Source organism: Lepidochelys kempii, chromosome 16 (genome assembly GCF_965140285.1).
Source record: "Lepidochelys kempii isolate rLepKem1 chromosome 16, rLepKem1.hap1, whole genome shotgun sequence".
NCBI classification, from domain to species: domain Eukaryota; kingdom Metazoa; phylum Chordata; order Testudines; family Cheloniidae; genus Lepidochelys; species Lepidochelys kempii.
In genome coordinates this window covers 15,643,675-15,663,038 of record NC_136395.1, presented here as the reverse complement: position 1 = coordinate 15,663,038, position 19,364 = coordinate 15,643,675, and the positions used below count along the sequence as shown (strand labels likewise).

The window sequence follows — 19,364 nt, the reverse complement described above, 5'->3', positions numbered from 1 at the left end:
CAGGGGGGAGATTCCTCCTGTGGGGCTGCGCGGTGGGTCTCAAACTTCGTATTGGCGAGCCCTGTCCCGCAGCAAGTGTGACCCCCCCCCTTATCAGTTGCAAACAGGGGGAGGGTTAACTGAACAGGGGCTCGGGCTGACAGACAGCTCGTGACACCCACCTAGTAACCTTGCGATCCCCGGGGGGGTCGTGACGCCCAGTTTGGGAGCCCCTGGTTTCGCGTCTGTCATCCACGCTGCATCCCAAAGGCTCTGCACAGCTACTGCCTCAGCCTGAGCATCTTCAATTCCCACTGGCTTCCCTGGGGCGGGGGGGGGGGGGGTCACAAGTGCGTCTAAAGTGGAAACAGCAACCGAGGGAGAGCATTGCAGCAGGGCGGGTTGGTACCAGATCTGGGCATTTCTGGGATCATCCTGATTTTGGAGTCGTCCAAATGTCTCAGGCCTGGATCATGGGGTCTCAAAATAACTAGGAGCCCAGGTTACCTTGTTGTCCCCTTTAGTCAGTGTCGGGATGCATGTGTTTGCCCCACCAGACAAACTTGCATTTGTGGGAATCCTAAGCCAAGGGTGAGGAGAGAGGTTTTCATCTGAGATTTGAAATGAGATGGAGCAGCGATGAGGGGGCGAGCTAGAGGGAAGCTTCTCCACATGGTAGGAGCGGGACAGGGGGAACCAGCAGCTGCTGCACTCATGGATGGGTGCAGCTAACAGCGTCTTCCAAGACATGCATTCTGCATGGCTCAATCGAGGATCTCACTTAGACTCTTGACTGGTGATTAGTACACAGGTACGTTTGCTATTTTGGGATATGGGAGTGCTTCTGGGCACTTTCACACCCTCATTTTGCCCTGTACAGCTGGGGGCCTTGGCATTGCAAACAGGCTCCTTTTAACAAAAAAGCATTTGAAGCAGCACCCTCTGGGGCCTGTCCATCTCCCTGCCTCCCAGCACTGAAGAGAGGAGGTTGCTGGAAAGGATCGCTGAGCATGCCCCTCTTGACTTAGGACCGAGCACAGTAACTCCTCAGAGTGTGCAAGCCTGTTGGTTTCGGGCATGAGAGCGCTCTAGGGACCTGAGCTCAGGCGGATGGCTGGCAGTGTCAGGCTGTTGCCTTTTTAGCAGCCAGCTTTTACTGGTAAATTACCCCCTTGCCCTGCTTCCCCCCCCACAAGATACTTTGACAGTTGTTTGCAGTGTTGTTGTAGCCATGTTGGTCCCAGGGTATGTATACACTAGAGACCTTACAGCGGCTCAGCAGTACTTGTTCACACCCCTGAGCGATATCAGTTTTGCCGACATAAGTGGTAATGTGGACATGAGAGAGACAAGGTAGGTGATGTAAAAGATCCTATTACCTCACCTGAGCGCTGTGCACACAAGCATGTATGTTGGTTTAACTTACGTTGCTCAGGGTGGTAGTTTATTCACATCGCTGAGTGACATAAATTATACCAACATAGGCTGTAGTGGTAAGTTATGCAACTCTAAAAGCACCACCAGGTGGCGCCTTCTCACTAAATCCAACACCAATTTTTTCCAGAAGGTGCAGCACATATTGTTACTTGGTTTCCTCCTCTCCCTGCACAGCCTCATGGATCTTCTTCTATTCCTTTCGCAATCACAGCAGCAGCATTCCAGCAGCAGCCACAGCAATTCCAATGGGATCACCAGAATTCCCCAAACCCTAGGTTTTGAGTGGTTTATTTTTAAGTTGGCTTTGGAGCCCATAATCCAACCATCTGCCAGAACACGCTGTTCTGGTCACCAGAATTACAGCAAAGCAAAAAAATGTACAATCCAATCAGGAGTTCTAATGACCAAGAGAAATTCTGGAGAGGTTTTTACCCTGCAGTGGGCTGAAAATGCCAGACTCAGAGGATAGCTGAGTGATAACCAGCAATCATCATTTATGAATGGATGGGTAGATGGCTTGTTCTGGTGTAAAGCAAAGAAGATGAAAAGGTGGAGAGATTTTTAGAGCTAGGTGCTGATGACACCCTCTCTCTATTTCACCAGACACCCTCAGGTGTCTGTTACATGCTACATGTTGCATTCAAGACTGAGTGGGTTAGTCCCAGCCCTAGACTGGGCTACTGTTTGATAATGTTGTGAAGAGCCCTTAGTGGACCTCAGACTCTGGGGACCATCTGATTTTGAACATAAGCGATGAGTCGTCCCCACTAGGCAACAAATACATTATCAGAAGAAGCCCGCTGATCTTTTGAAGGTATGTGAATGCACTGTCCTCAGAAGGACCTCTGCTGTGCCTAGGGTACATCGCAGATCATTTCCCCCATGGTCTTTGAAAGGCATGTGAAAGGCTTCCCAAACAGCTCTGCAGCCTTTAAGGATGCTCAAGGAGTAGCACTTCACAGTCATCCAATAGCCAGGTACGGCCATGAGTACAGAAAGCCCCTAGTCTGAACTGTGGTAGTACCAGCTTTAGGAGGCAATCAGACAAGAGTACCTGACAGCACGCTTGAAACAAGACCTGAATTAATTTGATGAAATTTGAGACTATCTTTGTAGAAGTACAGAAGCACTGCTCTACTGGTATAGAGCATGGCAGAGAGAGAGGGAGAGGGAGCACATGTGGGACTTTTGCAAGTCTGGCCTGAAACATCTAACCCTTGATCTTGGTGCTCCTCCTGCTGGGAAAGGATTAAGTGGGCTCTGCTGACTCAGTGTTGCAGGTGGCTCATTGCCCCATTTGGATAAGGGAGGGGGGAGTGACCCTTTGGGGAGAAAGGATCAAGGGAGTGGGCTGAACAGTTCTGAAGGAGGAACCCTAGGAGCAGCTAAGTGCAGTGAGAAGGCTTAACGTGAACTCTGTTACGCATTGGGGTGAGATTTTGACTCTACATAGTATGTAGACATTTTAGGTTGCAAGCAGACTCTTTACAACCAGGGCTTAAGAACTGGTTTATCATTTTCCCTCTATAGTTGGCTTGTCTGTTAGGACTGCATTAACCAAATTAGGACTTAATGGATCAACTTAACTCCACTGAGTCAACTGGAGTTACACCAGGAGGGAACAGCAGGAACAAGGTCAGCTTCACTACGTTCCTGCCTCCAGCAGGTGAAATTACTATTACTTGATATGTCCTCAAGCTATTCCCACTGCAACTGTTCTATTTGTATGCCGCAGGTGCATTAAATTTCTAAAGTAATGCCAACAAAAGAAGAAACACTATCAATGCTTGGGGCACAATAGACACCACTGAAACTTGGGCATCAGTACAAACACACCTTGAATGGTAAGAGCTTGTGTCACTATAGAAAAGTATTTTAAAATGTCCTCCAAAGACATGAGTCCATTGAGGAAGAGCATAAAAGTTTATTGTATGTAAGAACCAAAAACAACAACAAAGCCCCCCCACCTGATATATGTACATTTATTTACAAGACAAAATGACGTGAGCATAATTATTTACAAGAACGCCCTCACAAGTCTGTACATCAAGAAGTAAATGTGAAATTTATTTACAGTCAGAATTAAGAGGCCTCAGACAAGCCAGAGAAAAGATAAAATATCTGAGGCCAACAGGCTGTACGAGTGGAGGCGGCATTGGGTGATCATAGCAACTGGACCCCACGTGGCTGAGAACCAGCAAAGCTGAATGAAGAACACAACGGTAATGAGATACCTTGTGCAAGGCCAGAGGAGGTGGATTTCTGGCTTCACAGGCATCTTTGTGTAGATCAGCTGGGATGCACACACTGGCCTAAACTACAGCTTAGAATCAGCAGGAGGTCCTATGGCTGGGAGTGATCAGCGCTCTCCTTCCTCCACAAACATGCAGCTCAAAACGTTTGCATCAGGACTGCCCACGGAATTTCGATAGGATGTTAGTGGGGAGGGTCCATTAGTGAGATTCCACTGTTGATTTGTATTGGTGGTCGAGGAGGGGAGGTCACTGCTTTGGGTGGAAATTAAAATGCAGCCTCCTGTCGTTTGCATGTGTGGAGCATGGATGGACCTATATCATAATAGCTGTTCTGGGACCCCTCCCTCTCCCCCTCCCCCACCAGTCTGGTCATGCTGGAACTTTTCAGGAGGTTTCTCTTCTCCAGAGAGCTACAGCTGTACCCATCCCAATGCCGCGATTTCAATCCGGGTTAGTTCTTTCCTTTGCAGATGTTAAATGCCAACTTTCTTCCTCACGCCCTCCATCCACGCCTGGCTGGCTCCCCTTCTGGGTCTGTGGTACCCACAGCTGCCTAGCCCCCATGGCTGCATGAGGAGGAGTGGGCTGGCTTGCAGACTGGGGACCTGGTTACTTGGCCTCTTGAAGGACTGATTGGTGCCACCCTCCCCCTGTGAGTTTAACTCCGAGTCCCACGTTGGTTACAGTTCACTGAACCGCACAGAGGGCTCCAGCTTGTGGGACAGCGCAGTGAGGACCTTGTCGAATTTCTCATAGCGTTCCCGCTGGCTGCTCTCAGCACCGCGGCTGCCCCAAAGGAGACGCATCTGGAACTCAGTGCTGAAGATCTCAAGGAGCTCAGCCTTGCCCTGAAATCCTGCAAAGGATACAAGACCCAAGAGCCTCAGAGAGAAGCCAGCCCACCAGGGGACAAGCTCATCACATGCATGCTCTGAACCACCCTAGCCTAAATGGAGCAGCAGGAAGCAGCAGGGATTCCTCTGCCCTTCCAGCTGTCCTGGAGAAGCAAACTGGCCTGGGGCCATGAGATCAAGAGAGCACATGATAAAACAGGTTTCAGAGTAACAGCCGTGTTAGTCTGTATTCGCAAAAAGAAAAGGAGTACTTGTGGCACCTTAGAGACTAACCAATTTATTTGAGCATGAGCTATTCCAGGAGCAGGGTTGGGAGGCTCATGGTTCAGCCACACAATGCCTGTCTCTAGCCTGGAGAGGGATTGGCCGAAACATGGACCTTCTTACTAATAGTGCTGCGATAAAGTACGAGTTACCCCACATCCAGTCCAAGGCCTTAATGATGCTCTGTTCAAAGTCCCTTCAAACACAATGGGCCAGATTCTGCCCTGACTTGGAACTAGGGTGACCAGATATGCCGATTTTGGGACAGTACTGATATTGGGGGCTTTTTCTTATGCAGGTGCCTATTGCCCCCTACCCCGATTTTTCACACTTTCTATCTGGTCACCCTACTTGCAACTCATGATTGCTGGGAACTGCTATGTAACCCAGCTTTGGAGAATCTAGAGGGAAGCAGTGGGGGTGTGATGGGTGTGTACCCCATGGAGGCAATTAAAAAAGTTAATGTGGCTTGGAGAGGCCAATTATGCTATCTGGTTGCACCTGGAGGGTGGGCCAGGCGTATCTGATGATGAAGCCCAGCTGGGCGGTACAACAAAGACAGGAAGTCTGCAGCAGAAGGTACTGTAGGAAGAGAGAGTGAAGAACTCTACAGTCACTCTCTGGGACCAGAAAGTGTGGGAGAGTCAAGGAGGAATCCAGGGGCAGAGTTGGCCCTGGGATCTTTTCCTGAGTAGAGAAATCTAGCAGGAAGCCAGGAGTTACACAGAACGGCCACTGGGGATGGAGCAGGCTCTGGTGGTGAGTAGCCCTGAAGATAGGGCAGAATATGGACTTCTAAGGAGAGAGCCCATGGAGGTGTTATACTGAGGTGCAGAGAAGGATGAAATGTCAAGCCCAGGGACAGCAGAAGTGGGTTTCCATTTGTCCTTTGAGATTTTGTTAGGGGATTCCAGTGGGAGTCCTGTATGGTCTGGCCCTGAGAGAAGGGTAAACCTGGAGAGGCTGTGAGAAAGGCCAGCTGATAGGATACAGTAGGAAGGGAGGCAGCAGCTAGGAGTCTGACAGAACAGACCTTGGCTGCTGGTTATAGAGTCTCTTGGACTGGAACCCAGACTAGAGGGAGGGCCTGGATTCCCTACCAGCTTCTGGGGAAGGTGGTGTGAGGCCCATTAGATGGGGATAAGGACAATGGAGAGCCCTAAGAGAAGGGCATGGGACTGAAGAGCTTTTGTCAGGATGCTGGACTGTTGTTGAACTTTCTGTTATGCTGGGTGGGGAGAAACTGTCCAGAGCTCTAAGTTGGGAGAAGAGGTGGATCACTGCAGGTGGTGCTGATGAGAACTTTCTACGCCAGACCCAGCCACGTGCTCCAGTGGGGAGTCCCCTTTTCCACAGGGGTAAATGCTGCACAAGACCATCCAGCTGGCTGCCGAGCTGAAAAGCACCCTGGGGTGCTTATTTACTGCCAGTGGCATGGTATCCCCTGATTCCATCCCCCCTTCTGTACAGGAGAACGGCCCCAGTTCTGACAGCGGGGCACCCTCTGTGGTGTGGAACCAGCTCCACGGGGATGGGAAGAGGAAGATCTAGTGTTGTATGGACCTTCCCCTTGCCAGTGGGGTATCTAGTGCAGCCTGGAGGGGCTTTTTAGCCCAAAGTGAGTTGGATATCACAGATCAGACTCAATGCTTCCTTACCCTGAAGCTTCACCTCTGCGTTGGTATGGTACAGTCCCCCATGATGCGCCACCATCCGTGCTGCTTCCAGATGGGCCATGACAACCTCCACACCATTGTCTGTGTTTTCCCAGGGCTCAGGGCTGTCCAGGAGTGCGGCATCCCGCTCCAGGAGTGTAATAAGGGGCACGATATGAGGGAAGGTGGTGTTGGTCAGTGGAGGGCCTTCTGTGAAAGAGCAAGAACACACCCACACCCTGAATTCCCTGGCTACTGCCTGATGTTTCAAGAGCCAAAGGGGCCACTTCATACGCTCACCCTCAAAGTTTGTCATGGTGAAAGGTGCAAGACTGAGAGCCATGTGGACTGATGCCCTCCAGATAGCTACAGAACAGGTACAGTCTGGGCAAGATTCCCCCAAACAGGCACTTCCCAACATGCCCCAGTCCTTACCCCACAGAGGAGGGAGACCCTCCCAGGAGCAAGAGGGCACTCCAGTCCTTGGCCTCTCACTACCAACAAGGGGGTCAGTTAGTACCAATGTGGACACCTCTCCTCTACAGACAGGTCTGGGCCAGTCAACTCATTTCACCTAGGTCACTAAATAGCCATCAGATGATCAGTCCACTACAAGCCCTGCCCTAGACATGAACTAGGGACCTAGGGGGGAATGCTCCAATCCCATCTGGTCCAGATTGTCAGGAGGGTAGAGTCAGATTCCCAAGCACTCAGCACTTGGGATCAGATTTTCCAAGAGAGCTCAGTATCCAACGCTGCTCTGAGCCCTTCGGAAAATTTGTCTATCTTCCCAACTGTTTCCCTCTTAATGTCACCCTGTCTCCTTATGGTGGAACACACAGCTGCTTACTCAAGTCACCTGGGACTGGCTCTAGGAAGCAATGTTTATGCCCAGCCACTGCTTTTGTTTGTTTTGAATGGGGCTATTTGGAAAGTGAAGAGGCAGGACTGGTTGGAAGGGGGTGGCAGGCATTCCAGAGCACACGGGCTGTGGACAACTGAACAGCTGGACTCCATTAGCTTGGGGTTGCAGCTTCTGCAGGGTCTTGCACCTTCTGCATCCCAGCAGCAGTGTACAAACGCTGACCGTAACGCCCTTGGCGTTGCTAGGAGGGGGGAAGCTCATGGGGGAGGAAGGATGGACAGATCATAGGCAGCAATCCCACCCCAGCAGCCCCAGTGCGGTTTGGTGGCCCATAACTTCAGAGGCCTTGGGAGGAGCTGCTGCTGCCATAGGGTGCAGTTAGGCTCCGAGGGGAGGGGTAGAGCCACCAGGGACTGGAATGGGGAAGAGGGGGCAAGGGGAGGGTTGAGTGGGGTAGGAGTGACGTTTTGGGTGACTGGCAGAGAGGCCATGATTTTGGAGGCTGCCACTTTCCAGGGGGCTCTCGCTATGGAAATACCCATCACGATGATGAAGAGTCTGGCAGGAAGCCAGGGGGAGGTAACTGGACACGTCCGTTTCCCCTCACTCATTCAGTGGGATGATATGGGAAAATGGGACGGGGCCAGCCCATCCACAGTTCCATGGATGGAGGGGGAGAATCGTATGGACCTTTGCAAGGGAGCTGCAGAGCAGAGCAAAGGGGAAAGAGAAATGCCAGGCGAACGACTCTTCCTCCCCGTTACCTTTTCCTTCATTCAGGCCCTTTAGGAAGGGCTTTAGCTTCTTCTCATAGAGGATGGCCCCCTCGGTGTGTCGCTGGCGCAGTGCCATCCAGGTCTGCTCTAGCCGCGAGATCTGGAAGCAGCAGAAAGGAGGGGTCTGACCATGGGACCGTCGGCAGCAGGCTCTCAGCTCTACAGGGACTGTCCCACCAACGCACTGGGATTCTGGCGCTCATGAGGGACCAGCAGCACCAGCTAGAGCTGGGGACAGGCTAATCGTGGGTGGATCTGCCAAAGCACCTCAGACCTGATCTGCAGCCCCCCTGCTGTTCCAATCCAAGGACACCCCGGCAGCTCAGCTATCACACCTCGCTCCTAACCTGCAACACTTCCTGCTGTGCCAATCTAGGATCCCCCGCAGCTTTGCCTATAAACCTCAGCCCCAACTTGCAGCCTCCCCTGCCAGTCCCCTCTGCGGGCTCCCTTGGTTGCGCCAGCTCTCTGGGCATCTCTAAGCTTGACCGTGCTGCAGTGGTGAGAAACTTGAGAGCTCATCAAAATAATTTTTGCTTTGCTGGTATTTTTTTCCTTCCTGCGTGGCTGGTGATGGACAGCGAGAGATGGGGAGGGTAGGGAGCAGCTCCAGCTCCTTTGTACTAGGGGAAAGTGAGTTCCCAGCTGGGCTTGATTTAAAGTTGAATTCTAATCTCCTTCCTTCTTCTGAAGGGAGCAGCTTGGCCTGTGAGATGCTGGGGCCTTAAAGCAGTGATTGTATCCTATTGGACGGCGACTTCATTTCCTCCAAATAATACAGCTCAGCAAAGAATACCAAATCATGGCCGTATGGGACCGGGCCATTTTTTGGGGGTGGAGATGTTCCCATCCTCGCCATTTCCCTATAGCTCTTTTCTGCTCTGCTTCAAGCGTTGTTCTGAGTTACACCCAGGTTGAACTGGACCCCATGACCCCACAATATTCTCTCTCCGCTCTTCCCCCCCACCCCAACGTGCTGGCGTTTGGGGCTCCAAGAGCCTGAAGGATGCAGTGAGGTGTGTGTGATTTGGGGAGGGGGGTGGGAGAAGGGGCCCAGCTGAGCCGAGCACTCGCCGGAGAGGGGTTTTGGTACCTGGGTCATTTCCAGCGCATTCATCACAGCGGCAAAACTGAACATGTTCCCCAGGGTGCTTTTCAGCTCGGCAGCCAGCTGGATGGTCTTGTGCAGCAGGGCTGCCCGCTCTTCCATGCTGCCTGTGCAGCCCAGGATGTCCACCGCGATCATTACGGACATGGTGTGGAACCTGACGTGGGAGGAGACAGAGAGGCTGAGATGTCAGATGGGGAAGTCAGCAAGGACCATGCAGGAAGCACAGGCAAGGGAGTTAGGAGGTGGCGAGGGGGTATGGAGCCTCTTGGCCACTGGTTCAAATCTGACCCAAGTGAAGAGTGGCCAGAAGATGTCCCCATCATGATGGCTCTGTGGTTCCCCATGTGCAATGCCCTGGCTGCCTCGGTCCAGGGGGACACAACTGGAGGCCTCATCGGCCGGCTCAGCAGAGAGGCTGAGGACTGAATGGTGCCATGGAGCCTGGGCTCCCCCTAGAGGTGGCCCATCAAGGTCAGGTTTGAGGCCCAGCGGGAGGCCAGCACTGGGTGTGGTGCTTGCTCTGCCGCCGCCTGGAGTGCGGGGCTAAACTGAGGATTTCAGTTTCCGGGGCTATTGCTCTGGGGCCTGTCGCTGTCGTTTCAATAACCCCCCAAAAGCAGATTCGGGGCAGAGCAGTGTACGGCGAGGGAAGCTGCATTCGGAACCACAGGCCAAACTTTCCAAATCTGGCGCCAACAGCTAGTCTCCAAGATCCAGAGCGAGACACCTAACCGAGTGGGGCTGAGCCCCACGGCTCTGCTGGAGTCAGGCTGGGCTGCCTGGGACAGGAGCCAAGCCCCACAGGCCCCCTGCCCCCTTGCTTCCCAGCCTACCGTTCCAGGAGGTCGAGCCGAAGTTGATGGCCGTGGGGCAGGGTGAGCAGCTCCATGCCCGAGCTCACTCCCATGAGCCTCTGCATCTCCTTGGTAACACCCAGTATCCTAGCAACCTGCAACGAAGAGGGGAAAGCAGCTGAAGCTCCTCTAATTGAGGGGAGGGGGCTTGGCTAGGTGCAGCGAAAGTTTTTGCTCTGGACAGGCTCCATTGTGTGGCAGCCACAAGCTTAGGTCTTCCCCCTGCCTCACCACACACCAGCCTCAGCGTGGGCAGGGCTGGCATGGCTCAGCCAAAGAAGCACCGATGCTGGGGACTCCCTAAGCTGCTGCCAGTGCGGGGTTGACACACACAGGGCACACCAAGAGATGGACGGTACTGGATGTGTGTGTGAAGGTACTAAACACTGTGAGCAAATGGAGATGCACCCACTTACCCCAAGGGATGAGTTTGGCCCTAAAGCCCAAGATCCCCTGGTGTCAAGAACCAGCGTCCAGACCCTAGATGGAAACAAACTCTGAAAGGCAAATGGCATGGATGGGGCAGGCAGGTGGCAGGTGTTTGAGGACACAGCCTCAGCAGTGTCCTTGGCAGGGGATGGCTAGTATGGAGCCTCTTGAGGCACTGGTCTGAGAGTCAGGAGATCTGGCTTCTAGTCTTGGCTCTGCCAATGACCGCCAGGCTTTGGGCAAGACACTTCTCCTCCCTGGTCCCCCAATAATCCTGCCCTACCTTGTGCACAGGGTCCCGTGAGGAATGTAATGGCTTTGAGAATGGACAGTGCTCTTTGATTACAACCCAGCCCTAGGAAGCTGGCTCCCATCCAGCCCAGGGGTGCTGGTGACCAGGGTGGGCCTAGCTGATCCCCAGTACGTGCCCTGTGTGAAATGAGGTGGATTGTCTCAGTCCAATTCCAGGTGCACAAGTCCTCACCTCGCAATAAGCTCTCACATAATTGGCATTGATTGTCCCCTTGTCTGCTGTCTCAGAGAGGCCGAGGACTGAGTGGGACCAGGAGAGACTCAACTCCCCTCATGCCTCTAGAGCACTGGTAATACTAATTTGCCCTCACAGTACCCTGTGAGGTCAGCCATACACATGCATTTTACATATTGGGGAAACTGAGGCAAGGAGCACTGAAGTGACTTGCCTCAGGTTACACAGAGTCACTGGTGGATCTGGGATTAAAACTCAAAGCTGGTCACTCCCAGCTCTGTGCTCAGTCCACCAGACCCCACTCATCTGCTCAGCTGGCACAAGATAGGTCCCTTTGAGATGCTAAATTCTTTAGTTAAACGTCAGCTCTTCCAACAAGCCCAGCAAGGGTGGGGTTAGTTCAAAGCAGCAGGTCATGGGAATGACATCGCCCTCCCCACCCTCCAAATCTGCAGTCATACCAGGCAGTCCACTTTGGTGATGTGTCTGGCAAGAGCCTTGGCATCCACCTCTGCCAGGAGCTCCTTCACCTTCTTAAGCACGGCCATTTCCAGAGGCTTGTTTTCCAGAGGGATCAGCAGGGACTGGAATGCCACAGGGTTGAAAGACGAGCCCATCTCCACAGTGGGTGAGACAAAGCCCACAATGTCCTGCTCCCCTTTCATCCTCTGCCCTGCCTCACTGGAGCTGTTCTCTGCAGTCACCCTCTGAGCCCCCTCCACCTTCAACCTCTCCACATAGCTCTTAGTGGGGAGCAGCTTGGTGTCAGGAGTTGGCCTCTCCTGGCCGACAGGGGAGGTGGGGTGGAGCTGGCAGTAATGCCCTGTGTCCGGGTCACTATAGCTGTTAACGGAGGGGGAAGGAGAGGCCCTGGAGTACCCATAGCAGGGAGTGGAGTGGGTGCTATCAGCCAGGTCTGTCAGGGGTTTGTTTCCTGGACACAGCTGTGGCTCGCTGGATCTTCTTATGACTGGAGAGGCTGGGGGTATGCCACCAGCTTGACCCCCTTGGGGCTTTAGCCGTGTCACTGCAGAGGGAAGAGGAGACCCAGTTACTGTAGATCAGAGGAGAGACATGCATCCCAGGCACACCCATAAACACGCATGCTGCATGCCAAACCGAGAAATGCAAGAGACCCAGCTCTCAGATAGAACACACAATCTGGATCGGGACCTATGAAGTTACAATATCTTTGCCATGATCATAAGAACTTCTAGCCAGTCAGAGGGCAGGACTTTGAGCCCATGTTATATTTGAGGTTGCCAAGGACTGGCAGAAATTAGAGTAGTTTCTAACAGTTGTACAACTCTAGGGTTTAGTCCCCCACTCTCATTCCAGACTAGCTGATTCTTTTTAAATGGTGGTGTGTGGGGGGGGAGGGGGGGTTAGGAAAGATTGAGGCCCTTGTTTTCTGTGTACTATTCCTTTAAGTTTCTAAGATCTGCCTCTGTGCAAAGACAGCAGCCATTGTGTTCGAGTGGCTGCAGCCTGTTACATAGGAGATTCTTACACTATGTTCTCTCTGACTGGACTTTCATTCTCTCTCAATGTTTTCCCTTAATCTGAAGAGGGGTTATTATAGATAGTTGGTGTTTCATTAGCAATATGTGATGCAGCAGGCAAGTAGAGTTGTAGGAAAGAGATCTGTCATGGGGTGACAGGCCTTTTGGAGGGAATTGGGGGCAGTTTACCTGGGACTAAAGCTGGTGAGCCAGCCTTAGGGCTAATTGATTGCCCAGGGGCTAACTGATCATCCAGCTGGCTGGTTAGTGCTTATCTGATAGGTAAGTACCTGACTTTAATAAAAAGGTCAGCAGAACTCAGTTGGAGAGGAATCAGTATGGTGATCAGTTGGGGACAGAGAGCTTTTGGAGAGAGGAGATCCCAGCAATGCACAAGGGGAGTGCTTCCTAAACCAGTTATGGGAAGGACTGTTGAGAACTGAACCCCAGTGCCAGGTAGGAGAGAGAGGAAAAAGTCCTGATGATAGCAGTATCTGAGCTCCAGAGTGGAGGACTGAGGGTTATTTATGTAAAGAGAACTTGAAGGACTGGTGAGAACAGTACCCCAGCTTCCAGGAAACATTTTTATCTAGGGAAGATCCAGAGACTGCAAGAAAGGGCACCCCAACAACAGAGCTAGGAGTGGCATCTGAGACCCAAATTGGAAGTTTATTTGGGACATGTTTTCTGTTGATTAGTCATTCTTTGATACAAGATTGTTTTGGACTTATTGCCTCAGTTTCCACACCTTGAGTTTGTATCTGTAGTGTGGCACCTGGCCACTAGGGCTGAGGAAGGGGTGAATCCTGACTCATTGACAAGATCCGTACTAAGCATGTAGAGGCCAGCGTTATGTGCCACAGGGCCCGTGTCTATCTAGCAGCAGCCCGGCCCAGTTGGCATACCTGAGCCTCTGGTGTCACCCCATGCTAAATCCCTGCCCTCTTTCCCCAATTCCTCTCTCCATACTATGGATAATGCACATCTGAGTCTCTGTGTACGACTGCTTTCTAGGGGGCTGAGGGATTCCTACCAGTGCTGTAGGCCGGAGACAGTGGGCTCTCGGAGATGGGAGACACTGGGGAATGGAGATCTTGGATTTGGTCCACGCTGACTGCACAATTCCGGATGACGTCTCGGTGATGCAGTAAGGATACGCTGGGGGTGGGGTAAAAATAGGTCAAGTCACTGATTCCTCTAAAACACACGGCTCCTGTAGATGCTCCAGGGTAGATGCCAAGGGACAAATTCACAGTGTAAATGCGTGCAACTGTATGAAAGTCAGTGAACTTGTGTCCATTTGCGCCGGCAGTGAATTTGGTCCCCAGGCTTCAAGGGTGGCTGGAGTAGTATACCCACACTCCAGGAGAGGGCACCTATGACTTGATTTTCAGGAGAGCTCAGCTCTCATTTACACACCAGCACAAGTAGCCAGACTTTCAGAAGTATGTGGGTGGGGAAGCTCTGCTGAAAAGTCCAGTCTGTGGGGATGGGTTTTTCAAGAGTGCTGAGCACATGCAGCTCTAGCTGAAGTCAATGGGAGCTGCAGCTGTTCAGCACCTCTGGAAACCAGGCCTTGATTCTCTAGGAAATGCTCATGACACTTCAGTATTTGAAGGATCGTAGTCAGCTAATTCAGGCCTAGCGCTTAGGTTTTGTAGGCCCAAAGTAAGAAGAGAAATGTTTGCGCAATTGGTGTATTAACTGTCAGTGACAGCAGTTTGTTTGGATTTAAACATTCTCCTCTCCCTAGCCTGTCCCCACCCTCCCCATAGAGGGCTGGTAACCCAAACCCCATACCATGGGGACAGTGCAGGAGAAATTGACTTGTTTTGGTGTCACTGCCTAAGCAGAACAGATGGCAGAAATGGGCAGTGAAGAGTAAGTGAGAGTTTGACAATTCTTTCCATTTCCCATCTCTGGCATGCTCGGCAAGGCCGGGGTATTTTTTTTTTTTTTAAGATCCAATAAAATGAAATTGGAGGAATGTATAACCCTATCAAGCTGATCGGGTGTCTTGTACACGCTTGCTGCAGCTTTAACTGATCTGACTCACTGGTGACGCCAAGGGGTGTTATTGCAAAGTGCTCTGTGGCTCTTAGTGAGGAATGCAGTTGGTTGCTGACTGTTGCTGGTGTGTTGTCCAGTGAGTTGCGGGCTGGGGACTACGAGTCGAGATTCTTGGGTTCTAGTCTGAGCTCTGCCATTGATTTGCTGTGTGATCGGTGGCTAGTCATTTCCCCTCTTGGTGCCAGTCTCCCCAAGTGGAGATAATCCCAGGGATGTGGTGAGATGCCAAGGCCCTCTGAGACCCTTACTGTTCTGCCTTTCACTTATCTCATTACCTGGTTGGGCACCCCTCGCCCCTGGTGATCTTGTCGGCCGTTAATCCGTCTGTCATGGTAATGCTCCGCCTCTTTATGTGCCCCCCTTTCTGGCTGGCAGGGCTGTGGGGCCCGCTGTGCTTCCCATTGGCTAGTCCGTAGCTGGCTTCCAGGTAGCGCAGCGGAAAGGTGCGGTTGATGGGGCAGTAGATGATGGCGCCGCTCTGCTCGGAGACCGCTTTGCGGTTCCCCACGTAGAAGCGCACCAGGGCGGGCACGTTGTCGAAGCTCTCCTGCTCGAACAGGTACTGGATGTGTGTGCGGCCGTTGCTGGACTTCACCATCACCTTGTTGATCTTGAAGTGCAGCGGCTCATTCCTCCAGCGGCACGTCAGCACGTAGTCCCCAAGGCTGGTGAGCGAGTCACGGATCAGGAAGTCCCCGTTCCTCTGGACCAGGCTCTCCGACACCTGGGGGCGTAAGGTGGAGACTATCAGACCTCCCCTGCTCTGGGTGGGGCCAGCCCTGGGGTCAGCAGGGCCTTGTACCAAGTGAGATATTGGGTGGGCACCACCACAAGCAACTTTCCAGAACCTGGGTGGGGGACCGGTGTCAGCCAGGGAGAGGGATCCAGGAACTTGGGGAGGAGGGCGGGGCGGGGGGAGTGGCAGGTGGTGTTTGGATCACGAAATAAATTCATCCTAGAGGGAATGGAGAAGACTTAAGTGCATGGTGAGAAAGAGGAAGATGGCACTAGCCTAGGCCCAACCCTGGGTCCCAATTCTCCCCTGCCCTGCACCTTATACAGTTATTTACACCAGTGCAGAGTTGGTGTGAAGTGCTGTAGCTCCGACTGGGTCGCATTTTGCACCATGTTGCACTGGGGTAGGTGATTCCACCAGGTGTACGGCAGTGGTGAATTAGGCCCCTGATCCAGGCCTCTCACATGGCTGCATGGAGCTTGGGGAGCTCTGCTAACTTTCTTCTCAAAATGTTCCTTGTCACGTGAGCTGGAATCTCTGTCCCATCCCCTGAAACTTTGGGGTGGGAAGAGACCCTCCAGGACACAGAACTGGGGCCAGATTCGTGGTGGGGCCTAAGATGGGACCTACGCCCCAGTTTTAGGCTCCGCTGAGATCCACAAAACTCACTGAAACCTGTAGGAGCCTAAACTCCCTCAGTGCCTACGTTTTCAGGGTAAAAGTTCCCTTGGCACCTGGTTTCTGCCTCCCTCTAGACACCCATCTGCCCCCTAAGTCCAGAGGGAATCCCAAACCAGTGGAAGACAGGCATCCGTCTGCCTAAGTCGTGTGCAGGGCCCGATCCAGTAGGTGGCCTCTCGGCATGCCTACTGAATCAGGTTCCATTCAAAATCTGTCCAGATAAGGGGATGGGGGTGGTGCCTACCTTCTAATTTTTAGTCCAGTGGTTCGATCACTCACCTGAGTGGTTCAATTTCTCCCCTGCCACCTAGGTGAGAGGGAGGCAGGTTCTGAACAGGGGTCTCCCCCCTCTCAGGCAGTCACTCTAACAGTGAGCTAGTGGATATTCTGATGTGGGGCACTCTCAGTATCTCCTGTTGAAGCTGTTCCATGGGGGATAAATAATGAAGAGTGATCAGAGCAGGGGGGCTGGACCCCATCACCCTAACCACTGGACTGCAGAGTCACTCACTCTCTCTCGCCTAATGACCGTTCTACTGTGGATAATGACTGAAACAGTCTTTGGGCCAGAGAGAGGCTGCCTATAGCCCAGGCATGGACCTGGGAGGTGGGAGACCCAAGGGCTAATCTCCCTGCTCCAATCACTCTTTGCTCTAGGCTAAAAGTTATAAGGTGGGTGGTGGCTCCTCCTCCTCCAGCCATTTGCGTGTGGAGCAAGGAACGCACCTAATTCATTCCTGCAAGAAACCACTTAGGTGCTGAAGCCATCCGGCTCCAGGCGATGGGTTCCCATTCGTGGATCACCAGCATGGATAGGTGCTCCCTGCAGTCCCGATCTCCGACGGAGGGGCGGGGCTTAGCACACAGCCCTCTGGTTGGGATCTCCCATTGGCAAGCTCAGATGACTCCCTGCCTAGCATGCTGGCTTTTATGGATGGCCTCGTAAGGTGTCCCTCCCCTTGTTACTGCATAGGGAGCCTAGGCGCCAAACTTGTGGATCACAGGGTCCTTTCTGTAATTTTTTTTTCTAGGCGCCTAAAAGTTATGCCAATGCTGAGTGTTGCAACACCCACATCCCTTTGTGCCCACCCCAGAACAGAGCAGGATTGTCTTGTAGGGCACCTGTGCGGTTGTTCTAACTTGAGTTCCTCCTCCAAGCATTTATCTCCCCGCCTGCCCCAAGCTGGATCTAAAGACTATAGGGGAGGGGCAGGGAAAGGGAGAGAGGCTGGTTCCATGTCCGCTCGAGTGAGTGGAGAGACAGGAGCTGAGGGGACACTTAAAGGGGGTGGGGGTATTTGTATCATCCGGGTTCAAGGGAACTGCTTGTGCCCCCCAAGTGCTGCTCAGAATGGTCCCATGACCACATGGCCAGGCAGTGTTCCCTGCAGCACAGATCCACAGAGGCAATGCAGATTGGCCAGTGACCCTTTCCCGGTGGAGCGGGAAGGCTGCCTGAAGGGGAAATCAAGCCATGAGGTGTCCCAGTGCAGGGGGCAAGAGCGTCCTGCCCTCTCCTTCCAGTCCTGCTAGCAGAGTGGCAGACTGGGCAAGGTGTTGAGTTCAAAGCCCCCCTGCAAAGATGGGCCTTAGGGTGTCTCTTGCTGCACTTGAGGCCAGCCTGGATTCTCCAGGGCAGGCAGCCAAGGCTAGGGGCTTCCAGCAGCAGCTCAGTTCCCCCTCACCTCTCGGGGGATGCGCCCATGGTACCACACATGGCTGCGCAGGTCCGTGCTGCTCAGTTTCAGCTCGTCCTCCAGCTCCTTATGAAGCTTCTCTGGCGAAGAGTCAAGGATGTACTTCTCCTTGGAGAACTGGAAAGAGCACAAGTGCACATCAGCCACCGCTCTGTTCCTTTAGACGTGCCAGGAGCCCAGAGAACACAACCAGCACCCAAGGAGTTGCCCTTGGCCTGAGGAGAGGTCCTATCCTAGACACACAAGACACCCCAAGGAGATACAAGCCCCACCAGCTGTAGAAGGATCCCCTCAAATACAGAGCTGCCACCACACAGCAGAGATCCACCAACACCGAGTTACAGATAGCAGCAGCGTAAGGATGGTTTGGATGGCCTGTCACCAACAGAGGATCGGGGCCTGTGGTAGGGGAAGAGGGATGATGCGTAAAGAGAACTGTCAGCTAACATGAGCTGCAAAATGATCCCGTCACCGGGTGCACAGGGAGGTGCATGGATGTGCTGTCTGTAGTGGATCCCGAGATGACAGCTGGTTTCACGAGAAGGCTCTTGTGAGGAGCCCTTCAATCTGCACATCCCCTGGGGCCGGCTGTGCTGCTTCACTGCTTTTCTTCCTGGATTGATTGCGTGTGTGTTTTGTTCACACACGCGCTTCGGGGAGGAGAGATGTATTGATGCCCCCGTTCCTCCACTCTGGCAGCATATGCTTCTCTGAATCAAAGCACCTGCAACTCCCCTGCAGTGAACGAGCGGTCCCACTGGACACAGCCTCCTCTCTGCCCTCCCTACTCTGCCACCAAACTGTATGACATCACTGGGTTATTTCTGTCTGTCAGAGTCCCAGCAGGCCAGGAGCTAATGACACCAGTGCAACTGAAGGCAGAGCTGCTGGAGGAAGAAAAGTCAGAGCTAGCAATCCTGCCTGCAGCAAGCTGCAGGTGACTACGGCACAGTCCTCAATGCCTGTTGAATCAGGCTGTGTGTACAGTGCGCTCCCTCTGTTTCCAGTGCATCATCACTGCAGGATCCCCTCACAATGCAATTCTATACCCTACGCCTGAACTGGGCTACTGCACTCACTCCTACAATATTTGTCAGCTCAGTCATGGCTGATCGGGTGAATGAGCCTTTATTTCTAAGGGGGGGGCTGGGAATTTGATCCGCCAGAAGGTTTTGGACCAGGTCAAACCCTTACTCTTCTGACTTGTTCAGTACTAATTTTTCTGGGCTGCACACATGGGAGACATGCACACTTACTATCTCCGCACCCCTGGCGCTCGCATGTTGCCATGAACAATATGGAGATGGCTACGTAAGACAGCTGTCGAGAGGCAAGAGGGATGGCTCTGATTTTTTTCTCGTCCGTGGGATAACCACCAAAATGGTACAAAGCTTCCCTCTGTTTCTAACGGGGTGACATCTCCTCGCAATATGTCGGTCATGCTTACAGTTAATGTGGCTGCACAGGGCTATTGTGCCCTGAGATATTTATGTAGCAGAATTCACTTCCCATTCTTCATAGTGCTCTGTCTATCTGTATTGCTGTTATCTATCTGGCCGTCTTCACCATAGTATCTGAGCTCTTCACACATTAATGGATGTTGTCCCTGGGAAATAAAGTGGCTGTCGCAGGGTGACACTGGTCCTTTCAGAAGGAAGAGGCCAGCTCACCTGTGACTGATAAGCCAATCCCCAACTGGGCTTAAGAGGATG

At 52.7% G+C, this 19,364-nt stretch overlaps 1 protein-coding gene across 3 annotated transcripts in view; it reads right to left on the bottom strand.

Annotated features, from left to right (window-relative positions):
- Positions 1-3,326: 3,326 nt before the first annotated feature.
- The window catches only part of SH2D3C (SH2 domain containing 3C), a 55,168-nt gene continuing 39,130 nt past the window's right edge, over positions 3,327-19,364 (bottom strand). For all 3 annotated transcript variants that reach the window (XM_073313991.1, XM_073313992.2, XM_073313993.1), the window contains 9 exons: positions 17,641-17,769; positions 14,814-15,262; positions 13,502-13,626; positions 11,428-11,993; positions 10,030-10,145; positions 9,179-9,350; positions 8,074-8,185; positions 6,448-6,654; positions 3,327-4,527 (listed from right to left, as the gene is read on the bottom strand). In XM_073313991.1, coding sequence (XP_073170092.1) covers positions 4,352-4,527; positions 6,448-6,654; positions 8,074-8,185; positions 9,179-9,350; positions 10,030-10,145; positions 11,428-11,993; positions 13,502-13,626; positions 14,814-15,262; positions 17,641-17,769 — 2,052 coding nt within the window. In that variant the 3' untranslated portion in view covers positions 3,327-4,351. The remainder of the gene's footprint in view (positions 4,528-6,447; positions 6,655-8,073; positions 8,186-9,178; positions 9,351-10,029; positions 10,146-11,427; positions 11,994-13,501; positions 13,627-14,813; positions 15,263-17,640; positions 17,770-19,364) is intronic.